The 27,167-nt window shown below is 49.7% G+C and overlaps 1 protein-coding gene across 1 annotated transcript in view; it reads left to right on the plus strand.

The window, feature by feature from the left end:
- The window catches only part of IGF1R (insulin like growth factor 1 receptor), a 1,701,728-nt gene that overhangs the window by 1,195,074 nt on the left and 479,487 nt on the right, over positions 1-27,167 (plus strand). The window contains exon 12 of the mRNA XM_069625053.1: positions 23,309-23,586. Within this exon, the coding sequence (XP_069481154.1) occupies positions 23,309-23,586 (278 nt within the window). The remainder of the gene's footprint in view (positions 1-23,308; positions 23,587-27,167) is intronic.

Genomic DNA, 27,167 nt, shown 5'->3' on the forward strand with positions numbered 1-27,167 from the left:
TTGGCAAATTGACGCCTGGCCGCCAAGTACAGGCAGATGGAGGGGGATACACTCTTGCTCTTGACCCATCCTCATCCCCACTCCTCGGTGATAGCTGCGGCATCACTATACTCCAAACCTCAGTTTTCCTCAGTCTCCTCCTATGTGGCGCTGCTAGGCAAGGAGGAGAAGATTTTGGAGGCGTACGGCAAGAAAATCTACTCCAACGCATCCTTGCACCTTCGTCAGGTCAACACAAACGCCATACTGGCTGCCGCCAACCAAAGGTTATGGCAGGAAATTGCGGACTTCCTCCCGGAACTCCCCATCCAGTGCCAATCACGCTTTAAGGCGGGGCAAGCTCAAGCCATCGTGGTGGCACATGACCTCATGAAATCCACAGTGGCTCATATCGATACCTCAGGCCGTGCCATCTGTATTGCCACGGACATGAGAAGAACAGCCTAGCTCCGGGCAACGAAATTCAACTCGGATGTCCAGGAGCGCATTCTCGATCTACCGTTCAAGGGGGGTGACCTCTTCCACTCCTCTATGGACGAAGAGCTGGAGAAAAAGAAAAACAGGTAACAAACGGCAAAGTCTCTATCCATTCTGACAAAGACCATGCCCAACTCGTACACCCAATCTCAGCAGCGCTCGGAAAAGGGTCGTACATATTGAGGGTTCCGCAGCTTCCAGGACTGGTGATCCCGGCAGCCAGACCGCTCGTTGTCTCAGAACCGGCTCAAACATCAAAAAAGAGGGGGGTGTAAGGGCTTTTTCCAGTTCCCCTTCTCAGCGTCAGCCTCAGAGGGAAAGAAGGCATGACACGCCCCTTCAGGTCCACGTGTCTCCGGTGGGGGGTAGACTTGCTCTCCATGCACATTTCTGGCGGCAGAATTTTGGGGACCCCTGGATCCTCTCTGTAGTATCCAGGGGTACTGTTTTCCTATCCCAGCCTCTCCTCCCTCCTCCCCTCCACTCCCACAGGTTGGAACAGCAACTCTTTTGGTAGAGATCCGGTCGCTCTTAGAGAGCCAGGCAGTGGAGGAAGTTCCAGCCTCCCAGCAAGGCTTTGGCTTTTACTCCAGGATTTTCGCCATTCAGAAAAAGAACCAGGCTGGCCCGGGAGTTGTGCTGGTCCTTTCCACCCTCAACCTCTCTCTACCCCTGCAAAACTTCCAAGATGTTTACGCCAGCTTTTATAGCGGAGAAATTAAACAAGGGAGACTGGATGTGCTCACTGGACCTGAAGGACGCATACCTACACGTCCCGATTTGGCAGCCCCATCGTTCCTTCCTGCGGTTCAGGATCATAGGCTACCATTTTCAATACAAAGTCCTTCCATTTGGCCTCAACTCAGCCCCCAGGGTCTTTACCAGACTCATGAACGCCGTGGCGGCCCTCCTCAGAGCGCAGACCTTCCACATCTACCCATACCTCAACGACTGGCTCGTCAGCGATACATCTCCGGAAGCGGTTCACCACTCCTCCCATACCCTTATGAACACTCTGCACGATCTGGGCTTCTCGATCAATCTCAAGAATTCACAGCTGCAGTCTAAGCAGACTCTTGACATTCCTGGGACTTATTTGGGACACGTGCTCCAAGAAGGTCTTCTCGTCGGAGGACAAAATCTCGGCCATCAAGAGGGCCACCGCCCACTTCCTCAGCAAAGAGGTGACCTTGGCATGGTGGCACCAACATCTTCTGGGTCTACTGGCAGCGGTCCTATTAGCCGTGCTGCACACCAGACTGAGGATGAGAAGGATTCAGCTGCACTTCACGGCCTCATGGAAGCTGGAGCGGGGCTCGCAATTCCAGAGCATCAAAGTTCCTCCATCACTCCACTTGGACCTAACATGGTCGTCCATGGACTGCAACCTATGGATGGGCAAGCCCTTTCAGCCGCCCTCTCCACAGGCCACCATCACCACAGAGTCCTCACTCGAATGCTGGGGAGCCATTCTGGACGAGCTCTCGGTCCACAGCACCTGGACTCTACGGGAACAGGAATACCACATCAATTGGTTGGAGCTGAACGCCATCTGGCTAGCGCTCAGAGCATTCCTACCACTTCTCAGGGGGAAGTTTGTTCTCATCCAGACAACTCGACCAGCATGTACTACGTCAACAAGCAGTGAGGCACCAGATCCCCTCCTCTGTGCAGACTGGCGATCAACATGTGGGAATGGACCCTGGAAAACAACATTTACCTCTCGGCAGGCCACCTCCCGGGGGAATCCAACCTCGAAGCGGACAGGCTCAGCAGACTGAGAGCGGACAATTACGAGGGTAGCTAAACAACCTCGTTATTTAGGAGATCTTCAACAGGTTGGGACACCCCCACGTGGATCTCTTTGCCACCTGGCACAACAAGAAGTGTCCACAGTTTGCATCCTGGCAAGGTCAGGGCCCCGGCTCTCTGGGCGACGCATTTCACCTCCAGTGGACCGGCATGAAAGCCTACGCCTTTCTGCCCACTCCTCTGATGCACAGGGAAATTTGTAAGATCAAGGAGTCTCGCCGACTCCTCATCATTCTGATGGCTCCATGGTGGCCGGCCAGGCCATGGTTTTCGGAGCTACTCAGCCTCTCGGAGGTGCCCCTGATACATCTTCCGACGGGCCAAGCACATCTTCTGGTGCAGCAGGGGGGCAGAATCATCCAGGGAACTTGGCCCTCAAAGCGTGGTACCTGAGCAGGTAACGCTTCGGCACCTTAGCCTCTCACAGGCCAATCTGGAGATCATACAGGGCGCCAGGAGCAAAGCCACCAGGGCCCAGTACAAAAGCAAATGGACCAGATTCTGCCACTGGGCAGACTGCAAGGGAATTGACCCCTTGGCTTGCACTTTGGACGGTGTGCTCTCCTTTTTGGTGCACCTCGCTCATTCAGGCGTACAGGTGGATACCTGCTGCACATACCTTGCCGCCATTGGGGCTTACAGGAACTCGGAGGAGGGCATGTTTTCCTCCTCCAACCCTATCGTCAAAAAACATCTGTGTCTCGCTAGGCTCTACCTGCCCGTCAAGAGACCGCACCCAGTGTGGGACCTCAACATAGTCTTGGGCGCACTGGCACACAAACCATTCGAGCCAATGGCATCCGTGGACATCAGGATAGTCACCATCAAGACGGCCTTACTAGTCGGCCTTACGTCGGCTCGTAGAGTCAGCGAGATCCAGGCGCTGGTCGCTTCTGAGCCATATACCACCTTTCACAAGGACAAGGTAGTCATGCGGACGCACCTGGCTTTTCTGCCCAAGGTTCTGTCTGCTGTCCACCTTAACGAGGAAATAGTCCTTCCTATGTTTTTTCCCGATTCTATGGACGAAGCACAAAAAGTGTTGCACTGCCTGGATGTCAGGCGTGCTCTGAAATTATACTTGGACAGGACCACGGGCTTCTGCAAGTCAGACGCCCTGTTTGCCACCTTTGGAGTCTCAAGACCAGGCTACCAGGCCTCTAAAACCTCCATATCTAGCTGGATGGTCTCTGCCATCAAAGAAGCGTACGAGGGCCAGCACAAGCCACTTCCGGCCAAGATGCATGCCCACGCAGTCAGGGCCAAGGCAACGGCCATTGCATTCCAGCGCCATGTCCCTTGGCAAGTCATACTGGTAACTGGAGGGATGGCCCGACTACGGCAGAACATTGGGCTCGAAATTCTAGATCAACAATGTGGGCTGTTCTGACGTATAACGTTTTCTGGGGACTACTGTTTGACTTGAGTAGGCCTAGGTCATTTCTATTATGTCAAGATAGATACAGAAACACTTTGAATGTGAAAATGCATCAAAACAAGTTTCAGACACAAATGAATTTTAAACAATCAGCTTTTTAAATTTATTTTTGCTGCTGGATGCATTTAATAATCATGCATCAATAGTTTTTTTGGGTGAAATAAGTTTGTTGAAAAAAAACACAATCGGAAAGTACAAAAAGTTCATTCACAAGAACAGAGTTTGTAAGGAGGTTAATTATTATTCTTAACTTTTCCTCAAGCAACTGTTTATAGCAAGATAAATTGCAAAATAAGAAAGTGTTTTGAAAGAAACACTGTGAAACCACCACCTATAGTGATAAGTGATAAGCATGTAGTCCATACATAACAACCAAGACAAAAGCAATGAATGAGAAAACTCTTGGTTATTGTAGCCAGGCTAGAGGGTGACCTAACAAGTGGTCGACGTCTAGATATTGATCAAAGAAGATGTTTAGACCAGAAGGATTATGGAGGTGCTGGTCGGTAAGACGTTTCGGCTAGGTGCCTTCATCTTGGGCCTGGGATAGGTCTCCCTAAAAAAATAGAGTCAGGGGGACTCTTTTAGTGACTGAATTGAAAGTTTAAAAAAAGTTTTTAAAAAAAACCTTTTGTTTTGTTAAAAAAACACAAGACATAATATTTCCATAAAAATGGTACACCACTATGAAATCAGGGACAAGGGAAACTTGGGACTGACCTTAGGGGCTGCAGAACTCCCTGGAACCGGAAATACAGTGAATCGTATAAAATGGTTTAGGCTTCTGGCAACCGGCTGTGAATGGCTGCAAGAATCAAAGAACAAATAGTTCTAGGTAAGGATACTGATAGTGACGGTCAATGACAGAAAAGAATGACCCAATTGTACAAGAAATAGAATGGGCTCACCTTGCTAGGTTGCAACTGTGTGGTGAAACGCAGGAAATGCGCAGGGTGCCGGTAAAGTGGCGATTGTTCACAAGGACATGGAGCCAGCACGTAATGGTGGCTGGATTGGTCTTATTTATCCATATTGCCTTTAGTTGTCCTGTGAAAAAACACAACAAAATGTGTGCGCCCGTTAACTGAAATGGTGATTTAGCGGTTTGATGGTGGGGATTGGGACTGAAATGAGTGGTCGAGTGGGGAAAAGTATTTACCTGGAAGTCGGAATCCCGGGCTAACTGTGCCGGTAAAGTGACGGCTGTTCACAAGGACATGGAACCAGCACGTAATGGTGGCTAGATGGGTTTCGGGTTCGCTGCAAGCTGGCGTATGTGGTCGCGTTTGTATATTGCGACTAGAGGGCTCCGTTGCAGCTGGGGAACTGAAGAGCCGAGCTGTGCACGGCTGTGTTGTGTGCGCATGTGCGCCGGGATTAGTGTGTGTTTTACTACATGTCGAGTGCGCATGTGCAGGCCCGCTATTAGATAGCGTTACTACAAGGTGCATGACTGTGCGAGTCACTAGTCTCATGCCCTTGTCCCCAACGTTGCGGAATGACAAGTACGTCAAAGTTGTACTGTAATAACTCGTATTGCAATGTTTTGTGTAATAAAATGCAAACCTGTGTGAACTGTATAGAGGTCAGTTGCAGACTTCTGCAATATATACAAAGAAGGAAAAAAAAGGTTAGGAACTGTAGGTGTGTGTTATCGAGCGGAAAAATGCTGGTTTAGTACTCTGAATGCTCTGGTAAATGAAATGCAGTTCCTAAGAGATGACTGCACTAAATGCTCCGAAGCTACAAAAGTGTAAGGCTAAAGGGAAGATTAGTAGGGGGACTTGTTATGGGCCCTCAATAGTGGGATCTTCCAATACCATGAGAGATGGAGGTCTCACAGGAAGGGGAGACAGCCGCTTTGTATGAAGATATGTAATTATCTGCTGAAGTATGTGGGGTCTATGTCGTTTAGCCCGGTAGTAGTGCTTTTCAATTTAAAAATCCACCATGCTTCTTTGTGGTTGAGTGAGTTGGTGGCATTACTCGTGTTTGGTACTGAATCTGCTATCCACCAGAGGATATCGTCTGGACCATGATGGTTTTCAATATAATGTTGTACCATTGGGGCAGTGGCAGATTTACATCGGATTCGAGATCTATGTTCTCCTATCCTTTTGTGGATTTGCCTAGTTGTTTGGCCAACGTAACGTAAACCACAAGGACATTCAATGATGTAAATTGCATTTGCCGTTTTGCAATTTGTGAACTGTCTAAGTTCCCAATCTTTTTCGCCGATCCTAAATGAAGACATTTTTCTGGTAAAGCGACATACTGTGCAGGTGCCACAGGGGTGATGACCTCTTATTTCTCGCATATTCCAGAGCGTTGATCTTTGTGATTTCTTCTCCAGTCTTGCGTGTGATAGCATGTCCTTCAAATTCTTGGATCGTTTGAGTGCCATTCTTGGTGTTTTCTCTTCTGGCAGGCTTAATTGTACCAGGGGCCAGAATTTTTTCAAAATCCCTTTAAGCTTGGTTGTGTCACGGCCGAAAGTGGAGACAAATGTGATGGTATCCTCTTGGTCCGGGTTTTTCATTTTGGGGGTTAATAAACTTTCCCTGGGCGTATATTTTGCTCTTTTAATGGTCCGACTTACGAGTTTTCTGGGATATCCTCTTTCATGTAGTTTATGCTTGAGTTTTATTGCATGTTCTTGAAAATTACTCATTTCAGTGCAATTTCGCCTTAGTCTCAGGAATTGGCCATATGGGAGGTTAGGAGACTGAGAGAAACACCCTACTTCATTACTGTAGAAATCAGGACAGTAGCCGATGTGGAGTTTTGTAGACCTTTATTACACACTGGTTAAATGTAATGTCTTAACCACGGTAGTTGGACTCTAGGTTGACCCCACAGTTGCTTCACTGTGAGTAAAAGGCACCAGGAGTTCCTCTTCCCTTGAAGTGTCTCCTACTCTCACGGACCCGGATAGGCCCACCAGTTGCTCTCACTCTCCTCTCCTTCTCCCTGCAAAAAGCAACCAAAATGCCATTAGGCCAGTCCCTTTTATACCTGGTGCTTGGAGAGGAAAAAGGGCCAATCAGGGACAACTTCCCTCCCCCCCTTTCCGATTGGTGGGGACTCTAGGCACCCACCCTCTATGAATAGAGCTGCCTCGTCCCCTCCTCCTCCTTTACTCTGGCTGCCTGGTTCCGGCTCCCCCTCCCTGTTGTCAGCCACGCCCTCTCCATCGGCCCCGCCCCCCAACATGGTGTCTCCCATGAGGCATGCTTCCCGGAGGCCCGTCCCGCTCGAGGCCCCATGCTGCTGCTAGGGGTCTGCCCTGCTTGAGGTAAGGAGGGGGTTCTGTTTTGTTCCCCCTGTCGGGTTCCTTCCCATCTGTCTGGCGCACCTCCGGCGCCGAGCGTCGGCACGAGCCGGGCTCTCTAATTGCCGAGCCTCGCCGCCGGAGGCCGCCGAGGTACGCTGTGTTCGCGGGTCTCCCAGCCGCAGCGCCAGTGGACCGGGTCCTCGTGGGCACACGCGGCGCTGCGGCTGCAACGCCGGCACTGTCGCGGGACGCCGACAAGGCTCTCCCTTGAACAGGGACGCCTCCCTGGCGCCCTCCCTCAGCGTCGCACACGCCCGCGGTACAGCGGGCTCCTCTGGCCGTGCATCTCGCTCTCCGTCCACCCTCACATCCTCACAATTACACAAGCCATCACCCAAGGAACCTAAGGGATAACCTCCCATATGGCCAATTCCTGAGACTAAGGCGAAATTGCACTGAAATGAGTAATTTTCAAGAACATGCAATAAAACTCAAGCATAAACTACATGAAAGAGGATATCCCAGAAAACTCGTAAGTCGGACCATTAAAAGAGCAAAATATATGCCCAGGGAAAGTTTATTAACCCCCAAAATGAAAAACCCGGACCAAGAGGATACCATCACATTTGTCTCCACTTTCGGCCCTGACACAACCAAGCTTAAAGGGATTTTGAAAAAATTCTGGCCCCTGGTACAATTAAGCCTGCCAGAAGAGAACACCAAGAATGGCACTCAAACGATCCAAGAATTTGAAGGACATGCTATCACACGCAAGACTGGAGAAGAAATCACAAAGATCAACGCTCTGGAATATGCGAGAAATAAGAGGTCATCACCCCTGTGGCACCTGCACAGTATGTCGCTTTACCAGAAAAATGTCTTCATTTAGGATCGGCGAAAAAGATTGGGAACTCAGACAGTTCACAAATTGCAAAACGGCAAATGCAATTTACATCATTGAATGTCCTTGTGGTTTACGTTACGTTGGCCAAACAACTAGGCAAATCCACAAAAGGATAGGAGAACATAGATCTCGAATCCGATGTAAATCTGCCACTGCCCCAATGGTACAACATTATATTGAAAACCATCATGGTCCAGACGATATCCTCTGGTGGATAGCAGATTCAGTACCAAACACGAGTAATGCCACCAACTCACTCAACCACAAAGAAGCATGGTGGATTTTTAAATTGAAAAGCACTACTACCGGGCTAAACGACATAGACCCCACATACTTCAGCAGATAATTACAGATCTTCATACAAAGCGGCTGTCTCCCCTTCCTGTGAGACCTCCATCTCTCATGGTATTGGAAGATCCCACTATTGAGGGCCCATAACAAGTCCCCCTACTAATCTTCCCTTTAGCCTTACACTTTTGTAGCTTAGGAGCATTTAGTGCAGTCACCTCTTAGGAACTGCATTTCATTTACCAGAGCATTCAGAGAACTAAACCAGCATTTTTCTGCTCGATAACACACACCTACAGTTCCTAACCTTTTTTTTTCCTTCTTTGTATATATTGCAGAAGTCTGCAACTGACCTCTATACAGTTCACACAGGTTTGCATTTTATTACACAAAACATTGCAATACGAGTTATTACAGTCCACTTTGACGTACTTGTCATTCAGCAACGTTAGGGACAAGGGCATGAGACTAGTGACTCGCACAGTCATGCACCTTGTAGTAACGCTATCTAATAGCGGGCCTGCACATGCGCACTCGACATGTAGTAAAACACACACTAATCCCGGCGCGCATGCTCACACAACACAGCCGTGCACAGCCCGGCTCTTCAGTTCCCCAGCTGCAACGGAGCCCTCTAGTCGCAATATACAAACGCGACCACATACGCCAGCTTGCAGCGAACCCGGGACCCACCTAGCCACCATTACGTGCTGGTTCCATGTCCTTGTGAACAGCCGTCACTTTACCGGCACAGTTAGCCCGGGATTCCGACTTCCAGGTAAATACTTTTCCCCACTCGACCACTCATTTCAGTCCCAATCACCATTTCAGTTAACGGGCGCACACATTTTGTTGTGTTTTTTCACAGGACAACTAAAGGCAATATGGATAAATAAGACCAATCCAGCCACCATTACGTGCTGGCTCCATGTCCTTGTGAACAATCGCCACTTTACCGGCACCCTGCGCATTTCCTGCGTTTCACCACACAGTTACAACCTAGCAAGGTGAGCCCATGCTATTTCTTGTACACTTGGGTCATTCTTTTCTGTCATTGACCGTCACTATCAGTATCCTTACCTAGAACTATTTGTTCTTTGATTCTTGCAGCCATTCACAGCCGGTTGCCAGAAGCCTAAACCATTTTATACGATCACTGTATTTCCAGTTCCAGGGAGTTCTGCAGCCCCTAAGGTCAGTCCCAAGTTTCCCTTGTCCCTGATTTCATAGTGGTGTACCATTTTTATGGAAATATTATGTCTTGTGTTTTTTTAACAAAACAAAAGGTTTTTTTTAAAACTTTTTTTAAACTTTCAATTCAGTCACTAAAAGAGTCTCCCTGTCTCTATTTTTTTAGGGAGACCTATCCCAGGCCCAAGATGAAGGCACCTAGCCGAAACATCTTACCGACCAGCACCTCCATAATCCTTCTGGTCTAAACATCTTCTTTGATCAATATCTAGACGTCGACCACTTGTTAGGTCACCCTCTAGCCTGGCTACAATAACCAAGAGTTTTCTCATTCATTGCTTTTGTCTTGTTGTTATGTATGGACTACATGCTTATCACTTATCACTATAGGTGGTGGTTTCACAGTGTTTCTTTCAAAACACTTTCTTATTTTGCAATTTTATCATGCTGTAATCAGTTGCTTGAGGAAAAGTTAAGAATAATAATTAACCTCCTTACAAACTCTGTTCTTGTGAATGAACTTTTTGTACTTTCCGATTGTGTTTTTTTTTCAACAAAGACTTATTTCACCCCAAAAAAACTATTGATGCATGATTATTAAATGCATCCAGCAGCAAAAATAAATTAAAAAAGCTGATTGTTTAAAATTCATTTGTGTCTGAAACTTGTTTTGATGCATTTTCACATTCAAAGTGTTTCTGTATCTATCTTGACATAATAGAAATGACCTAGGCCTACTCAAGTCAAACAGTAGTCCCCGGAAAACGTTATACGTCAGAACAGCCCCCATTGTTGACCTTGGCAAGTCATAAGCATGGCGGCCACTTGGGCCTCTCCCTCGGCTTTCTGCAAGCATTACTGTTTGGACGCCGGCTCTAGATCTGATGTGGCTTTCGGACAGACGGTTCTCAAGAACCTATTTGCTTAAGGAGGGTCTCCGCTCCACCCTGGGGCTACAATCAGTTGTAATCGCCCATGTAGTATGGAGGAAAGGGGACGGAATGTAAGAGTAATTATAAGTTACTGTAGTGACTAATGTACTCTTAGTCCATAGTCCCCTTTCCTCCATACATCCCACCAGGGGGATGTATGGAGATGGAAACTTTTTCACCAGAAAAAAACCTTCTTCCCCTTGCCCTGACTCCACCCTCCGACGTCACACCTAGTCCCCTTTTCCGCGTCAATGGGAACGGGCCGAATTCACAAGCGCTCCTGGGTTTGGCTTTGGCCAAGTAATTCCACACCCGGATGCTTCTTCTCTTTTTGTCTTTTTATCATTCAGGTACTCGCTCCCCATGCGTCACGCTCCTCCCCGGCGCATGTCGACTTCCACAGGGTTCAGCAGGTGTCCATCCTGCAATGGGCTCTTCCCAACTTCAGACCCAAGCGCCCTCTGCCTACGTTGCCTTGGCCCAGACTACGGTTGGCAAGCTTGTTCAGCGTGTAGCTCGCTGTCCTCGAAAGCGCTGAAGAACAGACTAGCCAGGTGGAGGGAGCTCTTCCAGAAGTCTCCTCCAGAGGACCTCAAGAAATTCATCAAACATCGAACCAATACCAAGGTAGGGCAGATATTCTCCATCGCACCCCCGCAAGGGAGACTCCTTCCCAGGGACACTCCTGCGCGGGAGGGACTGGTCAGGTCCTTCTACCAGCACGTGCACCGAGGCTGCTACAGCTATCGGGCCGAGGGATCCTCGGATCCTCCCGGTGACAGTGTTGAGGGACCAGAAGGTTCTTTTACCGGGTCTTCACCCGAGGGGCTCCGCCCTTGTACCGGCGTCATGGCCGAGTGGATACCCCTAGTACCGGCAATACGTCTGAGGGGGTGCCTAAACACAGCTCTACTGATCCCCGGGTTGATGGTGTCAAACCTACCGGGCCCAGACCCAAGGAACATGGTAGGCCTAATGATACACACGCACGAGTTCTGGGGGAGGCTGGGTCGAGCGGGCCGAGCAACACGTTGCAGGCACGTGGCAGGCAGCTTGATAAGATGGCTGCTGTGCCAGACAGAGGCACCCGTCCGACGCCATTCCAGGAATTCGGCGAAGAGTGAGTGTCAAGGTGGGGCTGGCCTCAACCAGGTACGTGGCCTACGGCCTATCCCTCTATTGTGCAGGGCAGCTTTCCTTTGCGTCCATATGGGCAGGGTACGCATCAGCTCCAGCAGCTCCCCGTTACCCCGTCAGCACCCACTGCCACCTCCTCGGGCAGTGAAGAGGCTTTCTTCGAGCGATTCCTCAGCCTCATGAGGTCTCCTCAGAGACGCAGTCAGGGAAATCCTCCCCGCACTACCAGCGGCACCGCAGACGCCTTCGCCGACGCCCCAGGCCCCGGCGCAGCCGCCTCCACCGGCTCCCCTGCTGATGCCTCAGGCGGTTCCGTACCAGCCGCGGTCCCTGTACCCCAGCCTCCGGCACCCTCTACTCCTCCTCCACAGGATCCCGCTGACCCACGGGATACAGATGAGGTTGAGGATCCAGACACGCCATCCTCCACCAGGGCATTCCACAAACGTCTTGCTGGGCTGGTGGAGTATCTGGGCCTACCCCAGCCTGAGGTCGAGCAGCTGGCAGAGGGGGTCCTGGCGAAAGTCCTCACATGACGCCCCACTGCCAAATCGGGGATTCCTCTGCAAACCGATGTAGTCTCCCTGGCCAAGAAGGGCTGGCTCAAACCCCACTCGGCCCAGCCGGTCAATCGACACCTGGATGCCAAGTACAGGCAGGTGGAGGGGGATACACTCTTGCTCTCGGCCCATCCTCAGCCACACTCCTCTGTAATCGCTGCAGCATCACTATACTCCAAGCCTCAGTCGTCCTCGGCCTCCTCCTCTGCAGCGCTGTTAGGCAAGGAGGAGAAGATCTTGGAGGTGTATGGCAAGAAGCTCTATTCCAACGCGTCCTTGCATCTTCGTCAAGCCAACGCTGATGCCATGCTGGCTGCCGCCAACCAAAGAGTATTGCGGGAAATTGCGGACTTCCTCCCAGAACTCCCCGCTCAGAGCCATTCATGCTTTAAGGCAGGGCTAGACGATGTGAAGCTGGTGGCGCAGGACCTCATGGAATCCACCGTGGCCCATATTGACACCTCTGGCCGTGCCATCTGTATTGCCACGGACATGAGAAGGACCGACTGGCTCTGGGCAACAAAATTCAACCCGGAAGTCCAGGACCGCATATTAGATCTACCGTTTGGGGGCGGGGGAGCGTACGGGGGCGCCTCTTCCACTCCTCCACAGACGAAGAACTGGACAAAAAGAAAAACAGCTCACAAACGGCTACGTTTTTATCCATCCTTAAAAAGACCACACCCAAACCGTACACCCAATCTCAGCAGTGCTCCGACAGGGGTCGTACATACAGAGGGTTCCGCGGCTTCCAGAAACGGAGATCCAGGCAGCCGGAACGCTCACCGTCTCAGAACCGGGGCAAGCAACAAAAAGGCGGGGGGGGGGGTAAGGGCTTTTTCCAGTCCCCCTCCACCGCGACAGCCTCCAAGGGAAAGAAGGCATGTCACGTCCCTTCGGATCCACGTGTCTCCGGTGGGGGGCAGGCTTGCTCTCAATGCACATTTCTGGCACCAGAATTTCACTGACCCCTGGATCCTCTCTGTAGTATCCACAGGGCACCACCTTCCTATCCCAGCCTCTCCTCCCCACCAATCCCACAGGTTGGGACAGCAACTCTTTTGACGGATATCCGGTCGCTAGTAGAGAGCCCCGCAGTGGAGGAAGTCCTAGCCTCCCAGCAAGGCTTTGGCTTTTACTGCAGGATTTTTGCCATTCAGAAGAAGAACCAGGCGGGCCTCAGAGTTGTGCTGGATCTTTCCACCCTCAACCTCTCCTTACCCCTGCAAAAATTCAAGATCGTTACGCAAGCTTTTATAGCGGAGACATTGGACAAGGAAGACTGGATAAGCTCCCTGGATCTGAAGAACGCGTACCTACACGTCCCGATTTGGCAGCCCCATCGTTCTTTCCTACAGTTCAGGATCATGGGCTTCCACTTTCAATACAAATTCCTTCCCTTTGGCCTCAACTCTACCCGTACCTCGTCGACTGGTTCGTCCGTGCTACATCTCTGGAAGCGGTTCACCATTCTTCCCATGCCCTTATGAACACGCTGCACTATACCCGTACCTCGTCGACTGGCTCGTCCGGGCTACATCTCTGGAAGCGGTTCACCACTCTTCCCATGCCCTTATGAACACGCTGCACGATCTGGGCTTCTCACTCAATCTCAAGTAGTCGCAGCTGCTGCCTACGCAGACTCTGACATTCCTGGGCCTCATCTGGAACACGCGCTGCGAGAAGGTCTTTCCGTCGGAGGACAAGGTCTCTGCTATCAAGAGGGTCACCACTCACTTCCTCAGCAGGGAAGCTACCTCGGCATGGTGGAACCAACATCTCCTAGGTCTACCTGCAGCGGTCCTATTAGCCGTCCCGAACACAAAACTAAGGATGGGGAGGATCCAGCTGCACTTCGCGGCCTCATGGAACCAGGAGCGGGGCTCTCAATCCGAGATTATCAACGTTCCTCCGTCCGTCCACCCGGACCTAACTTGGTGGTCCTGAGACTGCAACCTACGGATGTGCAAGCCCTTCCAGCCGCCCACTCCACAGGCCACCATCACCACGGATTCCTTGCTCAAGGGCTGGGGAGCCACCGTGGACGATCTCTCAGTCCACGGCACCTGGACTCGACAGGAGCAGGAATTCCACATCAATCGGTTAGAGCTGAACGCCATCTGGCTAGCGCTCAAGGCATTCCTACCATGCCTCAGGGGCAAGGTTGTCCTCATGCAGACGGACAACTCGACTAGCATGTACTACGTCAAGGCTCTACTCGCCCGTCAAGAGGCCAGTGGCATCTGCGGACATCAGGCTGGTCACCATCAAGACAGCCGCACTAGTCGGCCTCACTCGTAGGGTCAGCGAAATCCAGGCGCTGGTCACCTCCCAACCAAATAGTACCTTTCACAAGGACAAAGTAGTCCTGCGGGCACACCCAGCATTTCTGCCCAAGGTGTCGTCTGTGTTCCACTTGAACGAGGAAATAGTCCTTCCTACGTTTTTTCCCGATCCTAAGGATGAAGCACAGAGGTTGCTGCACTGCCTGGATGTCAGGCGTGCCCTAAAATTCTACTTGGACAGGACCAAGGGCTTTCACAAATCGGATGCCCTGTTTGTCACTTTCAGAGGCTCAAAACCAGGCTATCGGGCCTCCTCTTTGTCATCAAAGAAGTGTATGAGGGCCAGCACAAACCGCTCCCGGCCAACATGCATTCCCACGCAGTCAGGGCCAAGCCAACGGCCATCGCCTTCCAGCGCCATGTCCCTTAGCAAGTCATAAGCAGGGCGGCCACTTGGGCCACTCCCTCGGCCTTCTGCAAGCATTACTGTTTGGATGCCGGCTCTAGATCCGATGCTGCTTTCGGCCAGGCCGTTCTTAGGAACCTATTTGGTGAAGGAGGATCTCCTCTCCACCCTGGGGCTACATTCAGTTGTAATCGCCCATGCAGTATGGAGGGACAGGACGTAAGCGTAATTATAAGTTACTCACCGTAGTGACTAACATACGCTTCAGTCCATAGTCTCCTTTCCTCTATACGTCCCACCAACCTCCCCCACTTATAATACTGGTGTCATTAGGCAATGTTAAATCTATTGTCAACGGTGTCAATGGGGACTGAGGTGTGGCGCCGGAGGGCGGAGTCAGGGCAGCGCATGCTCCCTGGGCCGCACCCCCATGCGCCTCTAAATTTAATGGCGAAGAAGGTTTTTTCAGGTGAAAAAGGTTCCGTCTCCCATCCCTTGGAAGGGACGCCCATGCAGTTTGGAGGAAAGGGGACTATGGACTAAGAGTACATTAGTCACTACGGTTGAGCAACTTTTATAATTTATTTTCTATTAGTGATCAAGATTTAATTTTTATAGGAATTAAAATGTAATCGGTCCTTCAGTACCTCGCCCCTCCCTGGCGCATCTTGACCGTGGCGGGCTTTAGTAGGTGCCCGGCCTGCGACAGATAATTTCCTACGTCGGACGCACACGCGCTCTGCCTCTGGTGCCTCAGCGATGACCACGGCTGGGACGTAATTTTTGGCGTGCAAATCCCTTACCCCTCTGTCACTAAAGAACTGGCTGGCGAGGTGGATGGATCTGTTCTCCAGATCTCAGCGAGAACATATCAAGGAGTACATACGTAGGTAAACCAAACTTGAAGATAAGTGTTCGCTTCTCTAAAGCACCCTACAAAGGTGACTCCTTCCCCGCGAAGCGACCAGGGGGTAGGTGCCAATCAGGCTCTATCACAGCAAAGGTACCGAGGCTCAACGAGCTACCGGCCTGACGGCCGAGGGTCCACGAATCCTCCTGTCCTGAGGGGCCAGACAGCTCTTATACTGGGGGTTCCCCTCTACAACCGGGCCCAGGCCTGACAGGGAGCCTACAGGCAAAAGCACTACCGGCACCATGTACAAGGGCAAGCAGCCTACCAGGTCCACACCTGAGGGCCCGGACAGGTCCGAGCCTACGCGCACAAGCAAACGGGTGGAGGCCAGAACCAGTACCTCTGCGGACACGCAGCCGTACATTGTGCGGTAGAAGACAAAATGGCAGCGCAGTCAGACAAAATGTCGGCATGTGCAGAAGCGCACCACTCCAGTGAGCCCCAAAGACTGGAATTCACCCTGAGGGTGGAATAGTCTCCCATGAGCACACCGCAAGTCACGTGGTGCAGATCCTATCCTGTGCCTTCGGGACAGGTGCGCTACACAGAAGCAAGCTACCCGCAGGTCAGGCACAGTGCGGGAACAGCACAGCAGTACACGTCAGTCACACTGTCCGTACCTGTGCAGGAGCGCAACTCTCCAGCGTGCGACGAACATTTTTCAAAAATGTCCTCACACTTTGGAAATCTCCTCAAATGTGAGGTATCCTGAGGGGAATCATTCAGGACATGATTCCCCATATGCTCCCGCAGCCTTTGCCTTCCATCCAGCCACCTCCGGCTCCAAGGCTGGTCTCCACGCCTTCCCAACTCAGAGGCTCCCGCCCAGCCTAGCAAGGCAGCCCAGTCCCCACCGCTGGAGGTTCCCCAGGCCATGGTAACCCTAAGCACTCAGGCCTCGAGATAATACAGAAGCACAGGACACAGCGGATCAGGGGAACACGAACAAGGAGGATGAGCAGGACACCTCCTCTTCGGCAAGGGCGTTCCACAATTGGCAAGCCGGATTTGCGGAATACTTGGGCATACCTCAGCCACAGAGGGAGCAACCAGAATCTGGGGTCCTAGCAGAGGTGTTAACCATCCGTTCAACCACCAGATTGGGCATCCCACTCCAAAAAGATGGGGGGGCCCTGGCAAGGAAGGGTTGGACCAAACCCCATTCTACGCCGCCAACCAAGAAGCGCCTGGACACAAAATATAGGCAGGCAGAGGGCGACTGCACCTGCAACCACATTCATTGGTCATTGCAGCGGCTTCCATGTACGCCAAACCTCAGACATCCTCTTCTACTTCGGCATTACTCGGCAAGGAGGGGAAGGCTCTGGAGGCCTACGGAAAAAAGGTATACTCCCAACACCGGCCTCCACCTCCACCAGCCTCAGCTAACACGGACGTCATGCTAGCCGCCGCAAATCAGTGGCTTTGGAGGGAGATTGCAGATTTCCTCCCGCAGCTGCCAGCTCACAGGCAGGTGTCTTTCAAGGCAGGTCTGGCTGAAGCCAAAATGTTGCCGCAAAACTTAATGGAGTCCTCTGTGGCTCATATAGACACGGCAGAGCCATTTGTGTGCCTACAGATGAGGCAGACAGCTTAGCTTTGCCCACCAGTTTCAGTCCTGATGCATAGGACTGCATCCTCAACCTCCCTTTTGAATGAGAGGACCTGCTCCATTCTTCGAAGGATGAATAGTTGGATAAGAAGAACAGTTCCCAAACATCCAAGTCTTTGGCTATACTTACAAAGCTAGTATCTAGTCTTTTCAGCAGGGGCAATCCCGGTCAGATGGGGGTCTTATGTGTAGAGGTTTCAGGAGCTTCCGGGAACGGAGAGTTAAACAGCATGACAGGTCCCCTAGCCAACACAGGCGCAAACAGAAAAAATCTTCCAGTCCCCATCCCAGGCACCAGCCTCAGAGGGAAAGAAGCAATGACTGGATTCTCAAGGTCCACAGTTCTCCGGTGAGGGGCAGGCTTGCTCTTCACATTCAGTAGTGGCAGGCACTCTTCAAGGACCCTTGAATCCTGTCAGTGGTATCGCAGGGCTTCTGCCTTCTCATCCCACAAGAACCCCCCGACCCACCATCATCTCCTTCCAAGCCCCAGGTCGGGACACCATCTCTCCTTGCGGAAATCCATTCACTGGTCGGGAGCGGGGCAGTAGAGGAAATTCCCCCAGCGCAAAGAAGCTTGGGGTTTTACTCTCATATATTCCCAATACAGAAGAACAACCAGGCAGGCTTCAGAGTGGTTCTGGATCTATCTTTCTTAACCTTCTCTTACCCCACACATAGCTTATAGTTATAGCAGAGTCTCTATGTGGGGGAGACTGGGCGTGTTCCCTGGACCTGAAGGATGCATACCTACACTTCCCAATATGGCAGCCCCACTGCTCCTCCCTCCAGTTTCGAGTGATGGGCTAAGGTCCTTCCATTCGGGCTCAATTCAGCCCCATGGGTATTCACAAGGCTCATGAATGCGGTGACGTCAATACTCCGGTCGGAGGGCCACCATGTGTACCATACCTCGACAACAAGTTGGCCAGGGCAGAATCACCAGAGGAGGTGAGGAATATGGCCTCCAGACTAATGGATATTCTTTACAAACTGGGGTTCTCCATCAACCTCAAAGTCTCGGCTCCAGTCTACACAAGCCTTGGTCTTCCCGGGTCTCTGGTGGAATACCAAAAAGCAGTGGAGAAGGTGGCGGCTCTCAAAGCGGCTACTGGGCATTTTCTCATTAGGTTCGGTCCGGTGGTACCGACAGACACTTTCTAGGAGTTATCGAGTAGGCCTCCGGTCCGTTCCGCATACCAGATTCAAAATGAGGAGGGTGCTGTTACACTTCTCAGCCTCATGGAACCAGGAAATGGGTTCTCAAGCGGCATTAGTCACCATCCCTGCACAACTCCACCAGGATTTGGTGTGGTGGAGGCAGGACACCAATCCTATGGTGGGCAGACCATTCAGGACCTATTCAGGAACCCCCCCACCGCCCCCTCCTTCCTGCATATACAATTACGACAGACTCCTCCCTGGATAGGTGGGGAGCACTCTGTTCAACTACACTGTGCTGAGAGGACCAGAAGTGTCACATCAATTGGCTCAAACTAATGGCCATATGGCTGGCTCTCAAGGCCTTCCTACCTGTGATCAAGAACAGCCCAGTCTGTATTCAGATGGACAGTTCCACCTGCATGTACATCAACAAATGGGGGCACCAGATTGCTTGCCCTGTTCAGGCTCACCATCGATATATGGGAATGGGTTATCTCCCACAACATATGGCTTTTGGCAATCCACCTTCCGGGGGAGTCCAACCTAGAGGCGGACAGGCTCCGCAGTCTGCAGGTAGACAGTTACGAGTGGCAGCTGAACGAACAGGTCCTGCAGAAGATCTTCAGCATGTGGGGACAGCCCCAGATAGAACTATTCACTACGAAACACAACCAGAGATGCCAGCAGTTTGCTTCCTGGATGGGAAAGGGCAGAGGCTCGCTGGGGGACGCTTTGCAACTCCAGTGGAATGGGATGTGGGCTTATGCATTCCCTCCCACAACTCTAATCCACAAAGTTATCTGCAAAATCAGATTGGCTCGTCACCTGAGGCTCATTCTTATAGCGCCACAGTGGGCAGCCAGATGATGGTTTTTGGACCTCATACTACTCTCGGGTCCCCCCTCGCCTGGTGTCTCTCCAATTGGGGACGGCTGTGCTCCTGTCTCATTGGGGGATGGGCGGATGGTAGCGCAACCGTCCCCAGATAAATTAGCCCTAGCGGCCTGGTTCCTGAGCACATAACGCTGCAGCACCTTTGTCCGTCTCAGGACAACCTGGAGATTACCCAGAGGACGAGAAGCGTCTCCACCAGAAACCAATATAGGAGCAAATGGACCAGGTTCTGATTCTGGGCCAAGGAAAGAGGTGTAGAATAATTGACGTGCACACTGGATCAGGTGCTGTCATTCTTGGCACACCTGGCAAAGTCGGGCGTTCAGGTCGGCACATGCCGTACTTATTTAGCGGCCATAGGGGTCTACAAGAACTGTCACGCGACTCATTCTCCATGTCCAACTCTGTGGTCAAGAGGCATCTGGCAGGGCTGACGAGATTATACTCTCCTATCAGAAGTCTGCACCCGGTCTGGGACCTCAATGTGGTTCTGGGTGCCATGGCGTGTAAACCATTCGAGCCCATAGCGTCCGTCGACATCAGATTCATCACAATCAAGACAGTGCTGCTGGTGGGCCTTGCCTCAGCACGCAGGATCAGTGAGATTCAGGCCCTCGAGGCCTCCGAGCCTTATACCACATCACATCGAGATAAGGTGGTGCTCCGCACCCACCCTGCGTTTCTCCCAAAGGTGGGGTCTTCGTTTAACTTCCATTAGGAAATGGTCATGCCAACTTTTTTCTAAATCTGAAGGAGGAGGCAGAAAAGGTGCTGCACTGTTTCGATGTCAGGAGAGCCCTAAAATTCTACCTGGACAGGAAAAAGGGCTTCCGCAAGTCAGATGCCTTGTTAGTCACCTCTGGTGGTTCAATACCAGGTGGTCAGACTTGAAAGGGCTCAATAGCTGGCTGGATGGTCACGGCCATTCAAGAGGCCTACAAAGACAGCATATGAAGGTTCCAGCAAACATGCACGCCCATGTGGTCAGGGCCAAGGCAACAGCAGCTGTCACCTTCCAGAGGCATGTGCCATGGCAAACAAGTCAGCACGGCGGCCACCTAGGCTACCCCCTCTACATCTAAAAGCATTATTGCCTAGACGGCAGTGCAAGATCAGACGCAGCCTTCCCTCAAGCTGTCCTGAGGGAACTGTTCTCTCTGGGATGGAAAAGTCTCTCCTTCCTGGACCTTAAGTCAGTGGTGCTCATCCATGCAGTATGGAGGAACGGGGACAGGACATAGGAGTAATTATAAGTCACTAAATGTAGTGACTAACTTACTCCTAGTCCATAGTCCCATTTCCTCCATACGTCCCACCATCCTTCCCCCTTAATGAGCAACGTTGTTAGTCAGTTTAGTCTAGCAGACGCGTCAAAGGGGACTGGGGTGTGAAACTGGAAGGCGGAGTCAAGGGAGCCCATGCTTCCGGGGTCGCGCGCATGCTCTCGGGGCTGCGCCCCTGCGCACAACTAAATTTAAATTTAAAGGGGAAAGAAATGTCTTCTGGTGAAAAAGGTTCAGTTCCCGTCCCTAGCGAGGACGCCCATACAGTATGGAGGAAAGGGGACTATGAACTAAGAGTACGTTAGTCACTGCAGTGAGTAACTTATAATTTAGAAGTCCAATAATCTCTTCACCTTTCTCCTACTTTTTTGTCTCCTTGTCAAACACTCTACAATCAAATCATTAACAGAATATATGAAAATAATTGCTTGAATCAATAAGAGCGATTAAGAAGTAAAATGTACAAAGAACTCCAACAAAACTGAACAAAAAACGTGTTTTTGTATAAACAATGGAATTGTGTACAAAGTAATGCACTTGAGGTTATAGGAAATGTTACGGAATTGCATTGAAATGTAAAGAGGACTAAGATCTGAAGATAATTTAGTTTGTGATTTGAAGAAAATGTTGGAATGGAAATTGGATTGAAAATCGAAGATATGAATGTCAATATGATTCTTATTTGAAGAAATTGTCTAAATATTAGAAAGTTTCTATGCCTTGAGAAAGCCCTAGGAGGCCGAAACATTTAGCATGTGCCGGATTTGATTAATGTTGGCATAAAGAATAAAGGCATAATTAGTAATATACAATTACTTGTTATTAGAGATTATTAGAAATTAAATCAAGACTAAGCGCAACATTACCCAACTATTATATCTTATATGTAGGATATTTATAACACTGAGGCATCAGTAATTTGGGTTGTGGCTTTAAAGGTGTCCAGAGATGAACTGGGCATGCAGGTAGGTTTGAGATGGCTTTGCTGATATAAGGGGACAAGCAAGCGCATGCAGCAGGAGGGTAAACTAAACCGTGGGGAAGAACCATAAAGTAATTCAAAACTAAAGAACAGGAAAAAAGATGGACCTCAATGATGAACAAGAAGGGGTGACCATGTACTGGACAAACAATGAGACTCCCATTAGGTGTGTACACAGGTTGGACTTGAGACTACCCACAGAAATAAGGGAATAGCAATGCTTATTCAAGTTATTATAGTTCAAGTTATCATGCAGACACCACAATTTACAAGTCCACGGAAGGGGCAAGCAAGAGTGGCTTCTGTATCTGGAACAGTCAGTGTACTTAATCAAGACAAGCCGGTGTGGATCTAGCTGAAACATACATTGGATGCTTTCTGTAGGAATAGAAAGCAGCACACTGTTAAACTATAGACTACAGGTAGGACAAGACAAAGGAAAGAGCAGCGATTGCCTTGTGGGGTTATAGGAGCCAATCTATGTACAAAGTAATACACTGAGGCAAGTGTAGATCATAAAACACTTACCAGACACTAAAAGCCCCAAAATGGAAATAAGAGTTCAAATTGGGAAAGCAGGAACTACAAATGCTGAAAACTGCAGCACAGAACAAGGTAAAAGAGGCACGGTTCTCGGACAAGGTAACTAACTGAACAGGGTACTGGTACAATGTAACAAAAAGCAGACATGAAAGCTGGACTGGAAACACAAACTATAAAAGGCAAGACTATGGAAAACAGGTCTTGAACTAAGGGTAAAGGGTACAAAAGGAAGCAAGGTAAACAGAGACTGCCCAATGGAGTAAAGCATGACTTGACAGTCAATTGACCAGAAAATAATGGAAGGATAGAGCAGGGAGCAGAGAATGAGGCAGAATAGAAATGGCGCAAGTAATAGAGGCTGAAAGCTGCAGGGACACAGTACAGGTGCTGGGTGCTGCAGGAAATCGGGGGACAAGAAACAGGTTAATTGTTGCAGGAACACAGCATATAGCACAGATAAAAACACACTGGCAGCAGCTAGAGGGTGCAGGAATGACCCTGCAAGGCCTTTAGAATTGGACCAAAGCAGCAGAGGAGAATGGGGGGAGTCACGGACAAAGCACAAGGCAGAAGAGTCAACAAGGCAGCGAGAGATTCCAAATAGGTCGCAGCTGCACCAAGTTCAGAATGCAATGCAAGTACAAGAAAGCTTGAGGGAGAAGCAGATTATAAGCGTTGCTCGCAGGGTGGAAAGCCAGGGTAGAGCGGCATGATTGGGCTGCAGACAAGCAGCCACAGGTGTGGTTGATGGAAATCTCTGGCAGGACTTTGGAAGAGGATCCAGTGATTACAAACACCAGGATTTTTTGTTTGGAAACAAAAGTACCATAATTGCAGTGGCATTTTGAATTTTGCAGTCCATTGAAATTATTGTATCTGCTTTCCAGTCACAGTGAAACCAGTGTGCATGCAACTCGGATTCCAAAAGAGTTTCCGAATTGGGCTGCTTGGGTTTCCAGATATCTTGCAGGTGCATAATTGTGCCTCAAGCACATTTATTTTATGCAGTTCATAGTCGGCCACCAAGCATCCCAAACTAACAAAGAGAAATATAGGTAATCTTATTTTTCTTTCACAGGTCATTCCAATATATCACACGCCTGCACTTGTCTCCCTGCTTGGTTAGCTGTCCATCCCTTTTCTCTGCTGGCCTAGTTTTTTCTGACAAATGAAAAATAAATTGCTTCATACTTTCTTTTTCTTTCCCTGACAGGCCTGACCGAAAACGCAGAGATCTGTTTGGTGTCGCCAACTCCACCACCACAAGCATGAACAACACAGCGCTAGACCATTTTGACAACTTTACAGAGTTGGTTAAAGCTGGGAAAGAGTACCCCTTTGAAACTAAAATTGAGACCCGAGAGAGGACACTTATCACCAACCTCCAGCCGTTCACACTCTACCGAATAGATATACACAGCTGCAACCATGAGGCAGAAGAACGTGGATGCAGTGCCTCCAACTTTGTATTTGCAAGAACCATGCCTGCTGGTAAGAATTACCGTTTTGTGTTCTTGTCACATTTGTCTTCTGTCATTAAATGATGTAATACTGAGATCTTTCTTAGTTGATCGAACCATTAACAGAGATGTTACACTTTCATGCTCAACCAACCAGTATCAGATAGTCTACGTTTTATCCACCATGAAAAGGTGACCGGATAAGCCCACAATGTTCTGGTTACCATTTTAAATCCAATATTACTAATCGTATAAGTTGACATTAAGAAGTGGAATGCTTTCCCCAACTGCAGTTTATTTTAGAGTCTTTGCCCACCTCACTTATGTTTTTCTTGTTACTTGTTTTCATTCCACCAGAAGTAATATTATGTGTCTTTACCTTTGGGAAGGCTTGCCAAATTAATGGCAACTGTTCTAAGTTTAAGTTGTGAACATTGTGCAAAATAGCACTTATGGTTCTTTTTGAGGGACTGGAAAAGGTATTCTGAGAGCGGTCTCCTTAGACTCCGGAGTTTGCAGAAAAATGCAGTGTGAATATCATAGATAGTGATAGTTACCGGGAGTCATGACTCGTGCCTCTTTAGGTGCTGCCGAGCTTCCACCTCTTGTACTACCAGTGGAAACTGGGGCAGATCCTCCCTCCAAACCTCCAACACAGGCCCCCCTCTTATTTGCCATCTTCTTTGCTCACCCTTAGCCTGCCTGCGCATGCATTTTTGTTGTTTTCCCTTTGCTGTGTTGCTCTCCCTTGTGTCAGGGACTGCCCATGGGTATATTCAATTTCCTTGGTTTCAGAAAGGGATCAGAGTCTTTCATTCTTTTTCCCAAGTCACCATCCCCCTTAGTCTGTGGTCGAATTGGGTTATCCAGCTGTCCTCCTATGGCTAAGCCAATCTGAACCTTGTCTGGCGAACCAGACGAAGGACTCGGGAGACCGACTGACATTTTATTAAGATCTTTATTTAAAAGTAAAAGAGAACTCCTAACTTGCCCTATTTATTTGAGGGAATTTCCCTAACTAAAACTGGTGGTGCTCGTCAATGAAAACCGTCCTTGACCCAAAATCCTATTCAACTACTCTAGGAAAACTGAACTAAAAAGGGAGGCAGGAGCAATTACCTCTTTGTTCGGCTTCTGCCTGGCCCAATCACTTGAATGCTCTATTGAAAGTTCAAAGTTTGTTATTATCAAACAAAAACAAAGTTAATATCTGTCTTGTAGACTTTGTAGTCCAATAAATAGTTACTCCTTGGGTTTCCCTCTTCTCAGGAAAGCAAGGGTTTTTCACAAGACCTTTACTGGGTCCTTTTTGCCACAGTTCTCTGTATATAAGTTTGTATGTCTCTGGAACGGTAAAGTTCTCCAGCGTTCTAATATGCTTGTGCTCTCTCAATTCACGTAACTCGCACAGAGCTCTTGCCCACTCAGGATTACTCTGGCTCCCACGACCCCTTCAGTTTTTCACTGTGAGGGCTATGGGGGCGCTTGCCCCGTTGAGCTTCTCAGATGTCCTTAACGTCGTCGGCTCTCCCAGCTTGGATTTGCAGTATTTGTAGCTTTTACCAGTAATCTTTCTGTGGGTGCGTTTGTCTCCCTGTTGCTGCTGGTCGACGTCACTAACTTCCTTCGGATATCGAGCTCAGGGATTTGGGCTCTCCCCAGCGAGCTGGAATTGGTGTTGGTTACTGGGCTCCGAGCCCACCACGGCCTGTCTGTGGTTGCGCCCCCAGAAAATATGGGTATCACTCAGTTTCTGCCTCCTTTACCTGACCTGGACTTCACGAGCAGAGAAAACGCCAGCCCTCTGGCTGTGGTCTAGCGTTGGTCTCGTTCTCTGCGCACCAGCAGGCTCCGACCCTTCAGGATGTCTTCTCCAGAGGGCTCGCCTCTTTGTAGGGTTCATCCCTGCCCATGGGAGTTTCCTTATCGCCATTCACAGTTTCTCTCCTGCTTTAAGTATGTCATCACAAACAACAAAAGTGTGTCCTCCTTCTGTGTTTGACGCTTGCTCTGTGTTTGACGCTTAGATTACATCTTGCATTGCCATAAGCCAACAGGTTGGAAGTCTTGACACAGGTTGTAGTAGTCAAAGCAGGAATAAAAGTAGGTTGTGCAAGTCTCATGTGAGCAAACAATGTAGTCCGGTCTGGGAGGTCCTTATCGGCCTGGGAGTCCTTTGCCCCGATAGGGGAGCCACAATCCCAGTGACATCTCACTTGCCCAGACCCCTAGGGAGGGTTATGCGGAGCAGGCTCACCTCCTTAGCCTCACAGGGGGTGGCATCCCTCTGGGGAGAAGATACACATTGACTAGATTCGTCACACTTGACACCTGTGAACGAAAAAGTACATTCGCTGATACCTTGTGGACTCCTGGAACTTGCTTTGCCTTTAGCTCTGTGTTTAATTTGAAGTCCACTCTAGCCAGCTGTTTACCAGCCCCATGGTTGTTCAGCAATGTGCTGAATGATTGTTGATAGTGTGCACCACCTGGTGTTATCCGACCAGACTGTTGAAAACTTATTAGCCAGTGCCTCCAGCCACTTGGTTGTAGACACCAGCACTGGAAACAATTCTAACACATTTGTTTTTACAACAAAGTTCCTTATTCCATCTGTTTGGCCAGTCTGCTGTACACCAAACGCATGCTTCCCTGACAAATCAGTAAATAATATATCCTGCTCACATGTGACCCAAGACACCAGCCGCAATCTTACTGAAACCATTCCATTCACATTGTCTTATTGTTGCCTTCTTTGAAGTGAATGAAATGTCTTCCATAAGCTACCTCTAATGTGATGGCTGCTAACTTTTGAGTGAAAGCCCACCTTGCGGGAACTATTGTAGCTAAAAAATGAAACCTTCCTAAGAACATCTCAATGTCTTTCAACATTGCTTTTTCGTTCTTGCACAATGTCTCAATACTGACGGTGAGCTCTGAAACCTTCTCTTTCAATCCCAAGGTGAATGGATTTAGGGCACGCCCTTGAGTTCTCCAGCATGGGGTATGGCATGGATTCACATGCTCATGAATATTCCTTGTCGTCTGGCTGGGAATACTCGGTAAATAAAAAATCAGTTTCAGTTTCACTTCTGAACTGCTTTCTCCTAACAACCAATCACTGCCAATCATACTGCCCCAGCTAATGACTGCCCTCTACACCTAAGCCCTCCCCTGGCAGCCATCTTCAGATTTTTACTGCACGTTCAAGTGTTGGGAGTCCTTGTGCTATAGCTCTCGAGCTTTTACTGCATTTTGCGATATTTTTTGCAGTTCTACGCTATTTTTCCGGTTAGTCGAGCCTCAAGCTCCATCAATCCATCTTCCGATTAACAGGAACTTGTTTTCGGATTCTTCAGAAGCCCCTCAAGGGCCGTTTTTTGTCGAGTTTTTTTTCTTGGAGGATTCCAGAAGCTTCTTCAAGGCCAACCCCGCGTGGAGATGGCAGAGGAGAAGGAAGACTCAACGCCTCTGTTCACGATTTGTCCAGGATGCGGCCTATGGAACATCTACTTGGACGATGGGCGTTCTGTGTGCCTCTACTGCCTGCATTCAGACCAAACTCATGTGGAGGATGACTGTGCGTTTTTCCAGGAGCTGGTCCCCCGCACC

Source organism: Ambystoma mexicanum, chromosome 11, assembly GCF_040938575.1.
Source record: "Ambystoma mexicanum isolate Mex_15411 chromosome 11, UKY_AmexF1_1, whole genome shotgun sequence".
Lineage (NCBI taxonomy): Eukaryota > Metazoa > Chordata > Amphibia > Caudata > Ambystomatidae > Ambystoma > Ambystoma mexicanum.